This window comes from Kogia breviceps, chromosome 3, assembly GCF_026419965.1.
Source record: "Kogia breviceps isolate mKogBre1 chromosome 3, mKogBre1 haplotype 1, whole genome shotgun sequence".
Lineage (NCBI taxonomy): Eukaryota > Metazoa > Chordata > Mammalia > Artiodactyla > Physeteridae > Kogia > Kogia breviceps.
This window is the reverse complement of record NC_081312.1, coordinates 113,713,330-113,728,981: the sequence shown is the minus strand read 5'-3', so window position 1 is coordinate 113,728,981 and position 15,652 is coordinate 113,713,330. Positions and strand designations below refer to the sequence as shown.

Genomic DNA, 15,652 nt, shown 5'->3' with positions numbered 1-15,652 from the left:
CCAAGAGTGAAATTGACCCCCATGTGCATCAGTTAGGTGAAAACAGGACAAAACTCCCATTGGGAGTCACAGACTGTTCATTGAATCCTATCTCCTGTCTTCAAATATGTATTTGTGTAGTATTGGGGAAATTAGAAAATAAATTGTGAACTTCCTAGCATAAATCCCTTCTATATATTAGTAAAATAACTAGAAATTAATGTATTCTTGTACTTGTATTACTTTTATAAAACATAGTTATTAAAAATGCTCCTGTTAAGAGTAAGTGTATAACAAAGACCAGCAAACTGTTTTTTGTAAATGGTGAGATACTAAATGTTTTTAGGCTTTGCAGGCCACATATGGTCTCTGTCATATGTGTGTGTATATATATATATATATATATTTTTTTTTCCTTATCGTTGTTGTTGGTTTTTACCACACTTAAAAATAACCTGTCTTAGCTTGCGTGCAGTACAAAAGCGGGCCATGGGCCACATTTTGCCTGTGAGCCATAGTTTGCCAAGCTGTTTGCCAATAAGAAAAACTAATCTGTGTAACTGGACATCCAAGAGGCAGAAGATTTTCTCTGATAGAGAAGACATTGCTCATACTAATCCAAGTCCTGAACAAACTGGAATGTGCTCAGTGGGGTGCATTCAAGTGGGGGGGGGATCATGAGAAACCTTAACCTGAGAGGAACAGCTTGTTGAACAGGGTCAGGTTGGAGAAGTGAGGGGTGGCATTACAGTGGTCTTCAATACGGAAGTTCCATGATACGAGAGAAGCAGACTTGTCCTGCACAGAGCTTCGAGTGCAGTGTGCTGTCCTGGACAGAATAATGTCCTTCCGCTAGAGACTGGTTAGCAGAACCTCCTCTGCTCTGAGTGCTTCCTGGTGGTTTTCCCTGAGAAGGACAGAATACCTTATAAAGAACTCCCCCACCTTTCGGAAGTGGTGATTTGGTGTATGACAGGGACATAATTGTCTCACCATGGAATAGATTACAAATATAGACACCCATAATGAAGGAATATTGGAGTAAATGGAAGGATTTCATTCAGGTGGAATTAAAGTAAATCTCCATAGGATTTGGGGTTTTAAAAGAGGAACCACATGGCTAGACAATATCTAAAAATATTACCTTACAATAATTTCATTTTTATTATTATAATCTTAACTGTGGTGAAAATTTCAAAAGCCATCCTCATTCTTAATCCAGAAATTTTCTACTTAGTTCACATGAACAAGGTGCACTCACTGGGATACTATAATTTATATTTTTAAGTCTCCTACTATCTGTCATTGTCTCCTACTATCTGTCACTGATAGAAGGTAAAAACCACAAAAGTAGCAAGAACCAGGTACCATGATGTGACTGTAATTGTTCTTCTTTCACATTTGCAACAACTTTTGATTCATCGGGAAGCAGAAGCCATAGTAACAGACTTTTGGCTCAGATTCATCACTTTGTGTTTCTCCTTTCTCCAATGCCAGCACTTTTCCCTTTTTTAAAAAAAGACTAATTTAAAGACACCTACTTAAGTTGGATTATTTGCATACTGGACCTAAATCCTACACTTAATTATTAATGTCTATGGAAATATTTGCAGCTACTAATTTTATTTGGTTGAACTGTTACAGTGTTGATTCATTTTATTTAATTTATTTAATTAATTCATTTAATCAGGATGCAATTTATCTTGATTTTGGTTGTAGAGGTTGGCGATTTGAAGGAGCTGCAGACACTAGACATTTCTACCAATCGTTTGCTAACTTTACCCGAGAGGCTTCACCTGTGCCTTTCTCTGCAGTACCTCACTGTGGACCGAAATCGTCTATGGTGTGTGCCGCGCCATCTCTGCCAGCTGCCCAGCCTCAATGAGCTCTCCATGGCTGGAAACCGTCTTGCATTTTTGCCGCTTGGTGAGTAATCATGTTTGTGTGGTAAAGCAAAACAGCTAAAGAACAAGATGGAAAGTCTTTGTTTCCTTAACTAGGAAGGATTAGTTAGTTTCCTTCATTCTGTTTATCTTGAAGATGCTTCTCTAAATCCATTTTTGCAGTGAACAAAGCATCATTCCCAGTTTAAAAAGTTTATTTCCGTTAGGGATTTCATATTTTAAAAAACTTGTGCTAAAAGTTTGTTTAGAGACAAAATATATGAGATATGAGATGATTTACTCAGAGAAAGGAATTAAAATATATGTATTATATATGTATATTTTATATATATAAAATTATAAAATTGACAAGCGGTATTGAGCAATATGAAAGAATAGCTACTGTACAAATATATCTGCTTACATGTTGACTTCTATGTAGAAAAATTTTTATTGAGTATCCTAATGATTAGTATTGCCAGATAACCAGACTAGAAAATTTTAAAGACTTTTTTTGTGATATGCTGGCCTCTCACTGTTGTGGCCTCTCCCGTTGCGGAGCACAGGCTCCGGACGCGCAGGCTCAGCGGCCATGGCTCACGGGCCCAGCCGCTCCGCGGCATGTGGGATCTTCCCGGACCGGGGCACGAACCCGTGTTCCCTTCATCGGCAGGCGGATTCTCAACCACTGCGCCACCAGGGAAGCCCCAAAATTTTAAAGACTTTTGAACTGCCTGCTGAGCTAGAAATGTCACCCTGGCTAATAAATAACATACTTTGCACTGTAGATCTCTGTAGCTGGCCCATTTTCATATATGTTAAAGAACATAGGCCTTTAATAAACAATATATTTCTTTTTACTGAGAATTGAATTATTTTGTTACTTGTAAGAAACAAAACTGCCATTTAAAAATAATTAAAATTTGAAGACCCATGGAACCCTAAACTGTTAGAATAAGCATCATATAATCTTATTCATAAAAGCATTTTTTAAGAGTAATTTATCTCTGAGGGCAATGAAGTGAATAATTTACTAGCCCCTAAAAGGAAATATTTTCCACCATAATACAGTGTACATATTATTTTCAATTAAAAACCTCTTTAAGAAAACTTGAAAATCCTGAGAGACATGAACATCAATTTGAGTAATAATAAATAATTATCCAATTTAAGATTACTTTTCTATAAATATAATTAAATTCTTTTTAAAAATTAAGAAAATAAAGTAAAACCATTTCAGAAGTAACCTACATTTCTAAGAAATCAGAGGATTTTTTCAAGTGAGAAATTATTGAATATAAATTGATATTAGAAAATAAATATACCTGCTGCATAAACCACAGGTTGTAGAACAATTATAGTGGACAAGCATCAAGTTACAAATCTAAAGATACAGGTTCTAGATTAGCTCTACCACTTTGTAGAGCATTACCTGGAGTAAATCACCAAAACCTCTCTGAGCTTCATTTACCTTGTCTGTAAACCAGATATAACAATGTTTATCCTGTTACTTTAGAGTTTTTTTCAAGTTGAATTAAATAGATGTTTTTATCCACTCCAGACATGGTTCCTCATCCCCCTAGTCAGTTGCTACTCATTCCTACCTGCTGTTTCACCAGTGACACAGCCAAGCATGTGCTGTGGTGGCAGTGGTGTTGGGAGAAGAGAGGGAAGCCATTCCAGTAGGCGGCTGACCACTGTTAATGGTTGGGGTGCCAAGGAGTGACATTGTGTGTCCTGCTGAGTGGTTACAGCAGCAGATGACCTGAGTGGCAGTGGCTAGTGCAAAGCGATAGAAATGGCTGTGGGGTAGAGGACAGAGTTCACTACACTTTGCCCGGCTGCTTTCTGCTTTCAGTTATGTACTGGGGCATCTTCTCTGTACACTGTTGTGAGTGCTGCTGTGGCTACAGAAGTGGGCATCCCTTCTTCAGCACTCAGTGTTCAGTGGTAAGGAGAACCTAACAAGTTAGTTTCTATCTCCAGGTTTCTTGTCACCCACAAAGCCTTGCCTCTGTGATAGAGGAGATTTTTCTTTGTGAACTTGTTAATGTTATCAAAGAGAGGCAAGAGGGTCTGCACTGAGTTCTGAGGAGGGTCCCTCCCAACATTCAAGGTCACCATAACTCTCAAACCTGGGACCATGTACAGCCCAAGATATGGAAGCAGCTTCCACACTCCCCTCGGTGCCATCTCAACTCACAAGGCTCACAGCCCTGACAGGACACAGGCCTGTGGGCAGGCTTTACTTCAGAAAGACATACAAGCAAGAGGATGGTGATGAAGATCATCCAGTGAGAAAGAAACAGGCTGCCTGAAGCAATGCTCTGCCCTGGTCTTAGAGAACAGCATGAGTAAAGGGCCAGGGGGCCAAGACACTCACTGGTGGCCTTTCTGTATTGTTGGGTTGGATGATCTTTGTAAAGAAATGGGTGGGACAACCAGAGAGCTACAATATGTGGTTGCCCAAAGAGGGCTTCAGAAGAGCAGAGACAGCATAATCCATGAAGATGAGGAAATTGAAGCTGAAAGAAATAACAGTCTTCTCAGTCTCATTTTGGTTTTTGTTTTTGACACCATTGAAGGTGGATTTGGAAAGGGAATTCAATTAAGTCTTTAGGAAGAAAATAATCAAGTCCATAGCTATCCTTCCATGGAGTTTGTGTACTTGAAACCCTTCCTTGAACTCCTTTCTGATACAGCAAAGCCGTCTAATACTAAGAACTATGTGGGACAGAGTCAAATGAAGCAGGCAGCTGCTGGCACTGCCTTTCCTCAGAGAACTGAACTGTTCCTGGAAACTTAGCATATAGGGATGCCTCTGTACAGTAGTTAGGAGATACGGTGTGTATAACATACACATAACTACAGTTTTCAAATAGAAGGCTCCTATGTTTAACCGTGATTCTAATGTACAACTTGAGTGTTTATGAAATGGGTGCTTTAATATCGCTGCCTGTGCTTGGAGGTAGTCTTATTTGGGGGAGCTACTCACTGAATTCAGTTTCTTGAGAAAGAACTTTGACTTAGGAGAAAAGCAGTTTTTATGGAGCTTTTTAAAGGAATGTCAGATTCCAGCCTCTTCAAAAAGCGACTACAGAAGCTATAGCAAGGATGACTTAAATCACTTGTAATACTATCAAAATCATTAAGACTCGTGGAGTGTGTTCTTTTTAAGATGAAAAGTTGTATCAAGAAAGGAGGATGTTCCTGCTATAACTATACCATGACAGCTGAATGACAGATTAGTCTACACACAGAAGCTGTGTTCTCACTGCTGTCAGTGAGGAGGGGAAATTAATAACTTGAGCCTCATGCTATGAGATTTAATAGAGGCATTGAAATATGAATATTTGTTGTTGATTCAATAGCTCTGTTGACTAAATAGCTCGTAAAGATCTGACTCACCTCTGGGCTTCTGAAAATTTAGGAAAATACAAAGGAAAGGGTTTTTTCCTGTAAGCCTTTTTTACTAGGTTTACTGGTTTCTCTTGCATAATTAATAAGCCATTATTCAGTAATGTTTACAACTTTTTTTTTTTTTTTTTTTTTTTTTCTGTAGTACGCGGGCCTCTCACTGTTGTGGCCTCTCCCGTTGCGGAGCACAGGCTCCGGACGCGCAGGCTCAGCAGCCATGGCTCACGGGCCCAGCCGCTCAGCGGCATGTGGGATCTTCCCGGACCGGGGTACGAACCCGTGTCCCCTGCATCAGCAGGCGGACTCTCAACCACTGCGCCACCAGGGAAGCCCTACAACTTATTTAATGTTGAATAATAGATACAAGTACTGTGAGGTTGCCCATGTATAGACTGACTATGGAAGAGCATTTTTTAGTTAACCCCCAGGAAGTGCTCTGTCAGCGAAACTCAATGTCAGGAACTTCTGTAGTTTAAGAAAACAAAAGTTGCACCCACGGTGGGCAGGTGGAATTTTTGAGTGTTAATTTAGAAAACAGAATGAATTCTTAACTAAGAACAAATGACATTGAGTTTTACGGAGTATCCTGGTGTGTAAACTACCATGTAGTAAACCCCAAAGTTAGTGAGAAAACAGCTTCCTACCATTGGGTAATTATTTATGTTTCTAAATCAGTCCCAGAGTTGTTGTTCCTTGGACATTCTAGTAGTGAAGTATTTATTTTCTCAGGAGAAGTTATTCTGTGTGCCAAGGATGTGTGCTATGAGTGAAATGACAGCTCCTTTATTGCTGTGGGTTATACCCTATAACTTTGATAGAGATGTAAAACTGGCCCTTTATCACATAACAGGAGATCACTCCATTTTTTTGTAGTAGCTGTAGTCGTTTTTTCCTTTGTAGGAGCTGGATACACTGTGTAGGGAAAAAAAAAAGTTTATTCCAAGTATTGGTGCAGTTTTAGAAAGTAGCTTGTAGGCATTTTCAAAACCCATGCTGAAATCTCTTCTTCTGTTGCAAATGGCATATATAAGACACAAATTTTTAACTACACTTGTTTTTTCTATTACTTCTCGTTCCTGCTTTCTCTGTATCTGCTTAGAAGGTCAGGAAAAGAATTGCTGTTTACTGTTTTTTAAGGAAATATTTAAGTCCACAAAGTGAAGCTATTAGAACTTAACTCCAGGATGGAAACCAGATGGAAACCAATTAATAATTCCTTAATCTCAGACTTAGAGATGCATGTGAACTGTACTTTACTGAACCATGGAATGTATTTGATCTGCAGCTTGAAGAAGAACTGCCTTGAGGTCATTGTTTAATGGGAATAGTTTGCAAAGTTTGTAGCCTTAAATACGTTTCAGTGCTAAAAAGTTTCTTCTGGTTCAGACCAGAAGTCCCAGAGGTTAGAATCAGTCTTATTTTTGAGTAGAAGGTATCTTCTGCTTTCCAAGGAGGGACCCAAACAGGCCATTAAAATCGTGTTCTGTAGAGACTGTTGGGCAGGTCTCTAATCAAAGACATAATGAAAAAGGAGAAAAGAAAGGCTTGAAAACAAGGTTCAGAAACTAGTAGTGGGAAGAAATGAGAGAGAAGTATTCTGTTAGCTAAAGTTTATATGACCCTATTTCAGGAGCAAAGTTGTAACTCTGCAATGTGTATTTGTTCAAGAAAATGGATGTTCAGTCCTCCTTTTTGAGCTCTATCTTTTTGCAAGTATTTATAACAAGAATTTTTCGTCCTGGCGCTGCTTACTCGCCTGACTTTTTCCACTGTCTTAATGATCCTCTCTGCTTTATTTATTTTTTTATCATATCAGGCCGTTACTCTTGCCTTAAGGTTTTCTTAGGGCATTAACAGAATTATTTAATATGGCTAAGTTAACAGGATTATTTAACATGACTTCTACAGTGTGGGCAGATATTGACTTTACTATGCTAATATATGAAGAGAAAAGTTCACCTAGAGTAGGTGAACTTTAAAGGGACAAATGTATATTTTTCTCAAAGTTTTAGAATAGGATTTTGGAGTAGGCAGTGATTAATATGAAAAAGTGAACCCTGTTTTCCTCAGATATCAATTTAAAAAAAGAATTGCTGCTTATTCTTAAAAAGGTACAGATGTGAAACAAAAATAAGTAGTGTGAGGGCTAGATTCATGAGCAGAATCTTTGCCAGCAAAGTTTTTGTTAATTTGGTTTTCTAAATAGTGGCAAGAATGTACAGTACAAGCAAAGTCTGGAAGATGTTGTCAGTTGACTTTAAAGCAAGAATCTGGAGTTTCTGTCAGTCTTAGTTTTCAGCCAAGTTCTTAAATTTGGGGAGGGGGAGGACAGGTCCCAGTCCAGCTCAGCAAGAGCTGAATGTAAGATGCAGAGTGAAGATGTTTTGCTCTCCGCGCTGGCTGCCTTGGCGTAGAAGCTGTGTTGCTGTAATGCCCAAGCCTGTGCGGGACAGTCAAAGTGAAGACTCCTTCTCTAGGATATTCTCTGAAGGAATTCTTGGTACTTCTTGCAACTGCCTCCCTAAATCTGTAAGGCAGAACTACCCCATCACTTATCTCATCTTTTAACAGAAACAAAGGGATATTTTGTTCATCATTTATCTCCTTGTCAGTGTCTCCTGACATCACACCTGGATGCTTGGGCATGCCCGTCCTCAGGTGCCCACTGCACCCATGCAGCCTGCTAGGTAATGTCACTTCCTACATTATGTGGGAGTGCCCTGCTTATATGGGAATGATCTGTTAAGGGAGGCTGCCTAACTAACATCATGGTGAAGCAGGAAGGCATGCTTTTAAATTCCGGCTGTACCATTTAATAGCTGTATGATCTTGAGCTTAGAAAAGCTATTTAATTTGTCTGCGTCTCAGTAATGGTGTAATATTAATACCTACTTCATAGCACTTTTGTGAGAATTAAATAAGATTTAAAACACTTCTATCATTCATAAATACTGCATAAGCACACAATCAATATAAACTTTTATTGTTTGACTAGACTGTAAGAAAGGGTTGGGACAGCTTGTGTCTTATACCCTAAGCATCTAGCACAGTGTCTTGCCCATTGCTTATAATAATTTCTTTATTACTTGCCTGTGCAACACAAGTAGAGATGCTGACCAACTGCAGAGGAAGCCTTCAGTCATTCAAATTCATTAAAATCAATTTATTTTAATTTAACAGTTGTTGATCTATGTGTAAAGTATCTTATTAAATTCACTGCAAAATCTTATTTGGTAAAAGTTGAATAGATCAGGGAGACACAAGAGGGAAGAGATATGGGGACATACATATATGTATAACTGATTCACTTTGTTATAAAGCAGAAACTAACACACCATTGTAAAGCAATTATACTCCAATAAAGATATATTTTTTTAAGTTGAATAGATAAGAAAGAATATGTTTATGTAAAAGATTTAATGGAGTGTGTGTATGTGTGTGTATGTGTGTATTTAGAGAAACTAGCACTTTAAAAAATTCATTGTTCTGAATAAGTAGTCAAAAAGTTCTCTTTGTCAAACGCATCATTTAGGTAATTTAATTAGTTTTAAAGATAATTTTGGAATACACTGTAAATTACTCTGAATTCATTGTGAAGAAACGCAGTTTTTATAGTAATAAAAAATGTAATTGTGACTAATATTCTATCTGATTTATTGAACCACAATAATTGGAATTACATTGATAGAGCATTCCAAACAACCTGTTTTGGTCTATTGCTTTCATGTGTGGTTTCTATTGCCCCATCATTTTGTTGAAGAGAATATATCATTCACCTTTTGATAAAATAAATGAGTTTCATACTGGTTAGTGTGCAGTAAACAGATCCTATTTGGTCTGGCGCATGCTGTCATTCTGTGCTTGCTTTTACAGTTACAGTTAAAAGAGCAATAGCCTCAACACACAGGAGGTTTTTGTTCCATCTTCAGCCATGTGGACTGCATATGCTGAGGCCTTGAAGTTTAAGGAGAGAGAGAGAGAGAGAATTGGAGTTTATGCAGGACTGTTAGCTTTTGCTAATTTTTAAGTAACAATACTTTGATCTATGAGTCTGGAAGAAAAAAAGGGAAACATTTTAGACACAGTACACCACTTTAAAAAGCCACATGAAAAAGTTCTTTGTTGCTTTAGCATCTTTGCAGATGGACAACATATACTGAGCAATTTTTGCACAGGAACTTAAAAAAATATTACTGCATGATATATTTATTGAAAACTATTGGTCCATTGAAATTAAGAGAAGGAAGAAACAAACCAGTTTATTAGCTAGTAGAGTAACGGTCTCTCCCAAAGTTAATTATTGAGTGAAGATTTTCTTTTTTAAGAATAGACGAAATAGCTCAAAGCTTTTTCCATGCAGAAAATACTTATATTTCAGCCTCCTTATGATTAAAAATGCCATTCCTTTGTGCTTGGGGTTTTGCCAGCTGACGGCTTTTTGGCAAGAGCACACTCTCACAGCTGTGTGCCTGTGTAGCCTGTGACCTTGCTGGGTGTTTAGTTGTCTTAGCCTTGCCAGCAGGCTGTGCTGTGTCAGCTAAAGCAAGGGTTGCCTGGTTCACTTTAGAATCCTACACTCTGTTTTGTGATCTTCACTTTATATTCAGGAGAGAGAGATAAAAGACTAAGATGTATTGAGTACCACTATTATGCAAGGGACCAAGCTTGACATTATATACATTGCTGAATCTTTATAACAAGCTCATGACATAGGTATTATTATCTTCATTTCACAGAGGAGGTAACAGGCTTGGAGCATTTGAATTGGAAAGTCAGGTTTCAGAGGTCTGACTCCAAAGCCCACTACATTTTGTAATTTAAGTACTGCTTTTTCTTACTCTATTTGAGATTGTGTTATTTGCAAAGTTTAAATGTTTGTATTAAATTCTCATGTCTGTGATAATATACTGGCTAATGTATAATAGATTTGAACACAGCTGATTCGTGTTTTCTTTCAGCTTTAGTAGAAAATAGTTCATTCCATTATGGGCATATATAAAAAATTATATTCCCCACACAAATTGGTCAGAAGGTATAAACAGAAATCTTTGGAATATTGAAAACCTGAGATAAGATCTAAACCAAATAGCATTTTAAAATCATCAACTCTTCATTTTTTTCCTATAACACTAGGATAGGAAAGAGGACTAAATCATATAAGAAGTAGCAAGTGCCAAATTTTATTTAACTTTGTATTATGATCTTTGCATGTAGCCTCATTTAATTTGCACAAGCTCTTTTGTGTATATTAGAGGAGAGAGGTGTTTCCTCTGTCATGTCCCGTTTTGTATCCTTGGCTCAGGGAGATGAATCACTGTCTCTAGAGGCTGTTGCCTCCAACTCTTTTCTGTGCAGTTAAAGTATAGAATAAAGAGTACCTTTTGGGCTTCCCTGGTGGCGCAGTGGTTGGGAGTCCACCTGCCGATGCAGGGGACACGGGTTCGTGCCCCGGTCCAGGAAGATCCCACATGCCGCGGAGCGGCTAGGCCCGTGAGCCATGGCCACTGAGCCTGTACGTCTGGAGCCTGTGCTCCGCAACGGGAGAGGCCACAACAGTGAGAGGCCCGCGTACCGCAAAAAAAAAAAAAAAAGAGTAACTTTTGCTGCATGCCAAAGAGAATTCTCTCTTAATTGGCCTTCTACTGTAGGCCACACTTCCAAATGTGTCACTAATAATGAGAATAATAATAACTGCCATATACTGGAGAAGGCTGTATGCCAAGAATTCTGCTTGATAATTTATGAACTTTGTTAGTAGTTTTCACTAAAATTAAGGGACAGCATTATTTTTCTCTTTATACAGATGAGGAAACTAAGGACACACATTTAGTAATAGAAGAAGGAAGATTCAAACCCAAGTTCTCTGACTCTGTGTGTTTCTGCTCCATTAATTAGTTCCTATACTCCTTACCACTGCATAAACTCAAGTAAAGAATCTTACTCTGAAGCCCCTGCAGGCTCTGACAGTCATATCTGAGACCAGAGCTCATTTATATTTTATCAGTGTAGTTTCAATTTTTTAAAAATTCCAAACTTTTCTATATGCCTTTAAAGTCTGCAGATTTCTATATGGGATGAAAGGATTTGTATACAGTCAGAGAAGTTGTGAAAAAATATAAAATAGGAATTTTTAATGTAATTTTGAGGACTCTTTCATTGCAAGTAGATTCTGATATTTCTATGTATACTTTTTCCATCTATGTTTTATAAATTTGTAGCCTTTTATACCAGTAGAGAAGTTTATACATGTTTACTAAAGTAGCAGTACATATTATTGTGGTAAATATGTATTCTTATGCTTAAAAAAACATACTGTAGAGTGATTTAAATTTTACAGGTTACTTTCACATTCAGTTTTAACAACTTGGTAAAATTGAGGGGTTAGGCACTATTATGCCATTTAACATATGTGCAAATTGAGGCTCTGATCACATGGCTAATAAGTGAAAGAACAGACACATAAGATATGAACAGACAATTCACAAAAAAGAAACTATGTAAAAATGGCACTCAGACACATTGAAAAATGTTCACACTAATAATTAGGGAAATACAAATTCAGAATGACAGAAATTTTTAAATAAGACAATATGGTGAAACTGTGGGAAAACCAATGCTCTCATACATTGATGAAGGGAATGCAAATTGGTGTAACTCCTCTGGAGGGAAATACCAAAGAATCTACACATGTATTTACCTTTTGACCTAACAAGTCCACTCCTAGGAATCTATGCTGAAGGTACACTTCCAACAATATAGTTGTATATGTATACATGGGTTAGTATAATTACATATGTTTTGTAGATGTTTCTACTTAGGGATCCTAGAAGCAATGTCATTCTCATAGTTATGAGTACACCTAGCACTCAGATCTTGGTTTCTAAACACCATACCCTATTAAAAGGAATTAAGGCTCCTTGGAGAAGTAATTGATTTCAGGGCTAGAGCAGGGAAAATACAAGCTGAGCTGGGACTGTCTTATGGTGCCAGAAAGTATGGTGATACTCAAAAAAGGATGAAAACTTGTTGAAAGAACATAAGGACCAATTTTAAGTGTTCCTAACTGCCAAAACTGGAACATTTTAACCACCACAATGAACAATAATGGTATTGGGTTTTTAGTCCTTACAATAAAATAAATATCCATGAATCCATACTGTTATAAAAATCAAATAAATAAATGGGGGAGAAGGGATGGCTCTTCCTTACAGAAGAATTCCAGTTAATAAATGTAGACAGAAAGATGGTAATCGAAAATCACCACTAAATGAATGCCGTGTAATAATTTTTGCAAACAAGACCCATTGATGAATGCTAAAATTAATGGGCAAAATTTTGAGAAGGAACAGGATATTTACATAGTCTTGGAGCTGTAGTAATCTGAAGATTTGACCTGGGGCTTGGGGGAGCTGCTTCCAAGATGGTTTACTCACATGGCTGTTGGCAGGTGGTCTCATTTCCTCTCCAATAAAGCTGCTGGAGGGCCCTCATGACAAGAGAGTTGTCTTCCTGAACAAGCGATCCAAGGGAGAGAGCAAAGAGGAAGCCACAATGCCTTTTGTGACTTACTCTGAAATCACAAAATCACATAGCAGTTCTGCCTACTCTGTTTGTTAGATATATTAAAACCACCACACTGGAAAAGGGCATCTCTAGCTAGTAAGCCAGTAATTTTTTTTTCTCCCTAAGAGTTGCCACTTCCCAGTGCTTTTGTTGCCTGTTCCCAGTGCTGCCAATTTTGGTTCCTCTTTTTGTAACTTGCCCCAGTGCTATTCCTGGGCAAGAATACTGTGATAGGACTTGTAGTGGAAAAGAGGAGGTAATGTTCACCTTTCCCTACCCATTTCCATGGCAAACCCTTCCTTACCTCAATCTTATATTATCCCCCTCACACTTAATGTAACAAATTGTCCAGAACCCATCTGTGAAACAGAGACTTTATACAAGCCTCTCTAATAGCAGTGATCATATTGTATTACAGTTATCATATTTCATGTCTGTCCTCAATATCATATTCATATCTGAATCCCTGAGGCCTACCATAGTGCCTAAAAGGTCCTAAATGGGTAAATGGGTTTTGTTTTGAAATGTAAATATGCTTAAGAACCACCTAATTTAGCTATCTGGGCCTTTGTCTTTCCTAACTGTAGATGGACAGGGGAAAAGGAGAGCTCCTTCAGCCTATTTCCTATTTTCACAAGCAGAATTATAGTTTGAAACTTTTCAGAGATTGAAAACTTTTCAAATATTATGTTCTTACTTCAGGAGGCAGAGGATTGGCAAGGCTACTGAGGATTCTGTTCTGTGCCTCGGTAACGATGAAGACAAATAGCTCTACCCTGTGAGTGATAGGAGTGGAAAGGAAAGCTGGTCGAACAATCTTGGGCACACAGTAAACTGGAAGGGATGACCTCGGCACTTGGAAGTGTCTCTGCTGCCTGTGATGGCCAGAGATCACCTTCAGTATTTTGTGCTTTGTTTCCTCACTGAATCCTCCTCCAGTCTTTGCTCCCCCCTTGTCCAGCTACTTCTGCAAAACTTCTGGATTCTCCCTCTTTCTGGCATACTTGTTCCTATTGCAGATTCTTCTCTTTGGGCTCCCTTTCTCACCTCTTCCCATCCCTGGTACAAACCCATTCCTGTCCCAGCTTCCTGGCCTGCAGGTCTTGTCCATCCATCTGTACCTCACACCTCACTGAGGACTGGGATTTGGGGTTCCCTTTTCTTCCTCCTCCCCCTGCAGCCACGGGCAGTTCCATCCATTCCTAGATCCACCTGGCTCCTGAGGCCCAGCGCAGCCAGGGTCAGATTGATCCCTAGCCTTCCTCTACCCTTCCTCCCATCTTTCTGCCTAGGGGAGGTGAGACACAGTAGGCTGACCTGCCAACTTAGTTTGTGTAACACTTTTTCCTGTGGAGAAAAATGAAACTAAATAAATGATCTATAACAAACAATAAATAAATAGAAATTGTTTATTAAAAATCATAGAATTTTTATGTGGGAAGGAAATCTAATAATATTCCATTCACAGTACTCATTTTACAGCTTAAATGCTCAAGGTTCAGGTGGGTTGAGTAATTTTTCAATCGTCATGTTTTCTGATGTAGAATTTCATATTACAGCTGACATAATTTCACAGCTAGTTAAATCTGCAACATTTTTTTCTTCCAGAGTAGAAATTTGAATTATTCTAATATTATGTATTAAATTTTTTGTTTCACATTATATTGGTGTATATTTATAGGAATTACAGCACTTTTCTTTCTAATCCAGATTTAGGTCGATCTCGAGAACTACAATATGTGTACGTGGATAACAACATTCATCTGAAAGGCTTGCCATCCTATCTGTACAATAAAGTCATTGGGTGCAGTGGGTAAGGCTGATTTCACATTTTATACTATCACTCACCTCTTTTGCTAGCTTTGTTTCTACTTCAATATTTAGTCCTGATAAAACTCAAAAATAGATGAACTACTTTTGATAATCCTGTTCAGTTTTGTTTTGGGGCTTAACATGCTAAACCAAGTACCCTTAAAAGCCAAGAATATTGAGCAAGCAATTTAGAGTATTGTACTTCAAGTTTAGTTAGTAAGCTGTAAATTTGGTCAGTAAGTTGTTTGTTATTTTCCAGTCAAAAGAAAAAATAATCTGTGCATACCATTATAAGCTCAGTAGAATCAGTCACAGAAACTGGAGGAATCTGCATTAATGTAAAAGCTTTTCTTTCTCTGCACTCCATTGCAGTGACAATTTTACTACATTAGTATCTAGGACTATACCAATTGGAAATATTTAGAGCTCAACATTTGAAATAGTCCCTCAATACAAATCATGTTTCTAGCAACCAAAACAGATGTTTCAGTTAATAGGAAATGATAGGCTTTTATTTTCAGAGCAGCAGTGATCTTTCATTCTCAGTTAGGCTTTTAGAAAGATGGCTTCAGCTTCTCCTTCTATAGCAGTGAGAAAGAACCAACCCTAAAGTGGTTCCCAGAGTGGCGTGGGCTTAACATAGGAAAACTCAGCTGCCAGAACCTGCTTTTGACTGGCCTCACTTAAGCAGCCAAAGGATACTTGGAACACCTTTGAGGGTACTTAGCCAGCATATTGACTCTCTCCTTATAATTTTCAAACATCCTGCATAACCTGGCTCATACTGTATGTAATTCTGGCAAGGAAAGGGATGACAGTAAACTTGTGTGTAGCGACAACCATTCCCCTGCTGTCATGGCTCCGGCAGATGGGCATTGAGCAGTGATTGCTCCAGAGAGGGTAATCCTAGTGGCCTTCCCCTAGGAAAAATTATACAGTTGTTATCTTGGGAGAGCCCTAAATGAATTCAGTGCCTGTATAGGCTGATGAAATACAAG

General features: G+C 38.2%; 1 protein-coding gene and 1 pseudogene across 4 annotated transcripts in view; both read left to right on the top strand.

Moving 5' to 3' along the window:
* Nucleotides 1–15,652, top strand: part of LRRC28 (leucine rich repeat containing 28) — a 199,445-nt gene that overhangs the window by 126,032 nt on the left and 57,761 nt on the right. For all 4 annotated transcript variants that reach the window (XM_067029530.1, XM_059058537.2, XM_067029528.1 and 1 more), the window contains exons 6-7: nt 1,699–1,905; nt 14,553–14,655. In XM_067029530.1, coding sequence (XP_066885631.1) covers nt 1,699–1,905; nt 14,553–14,655 — 310 coding nt within the window. The remainder of the gene's footprint in view (nt 1–1,698; nt 1,906–14,552; nt 14,656–15,652) is intronic.
* LOC131752059 (coiled-coil domain-containing protein 117 pseudogene) lies at nt 4,022–4,698 on the top strand (annotated as a pseudogene).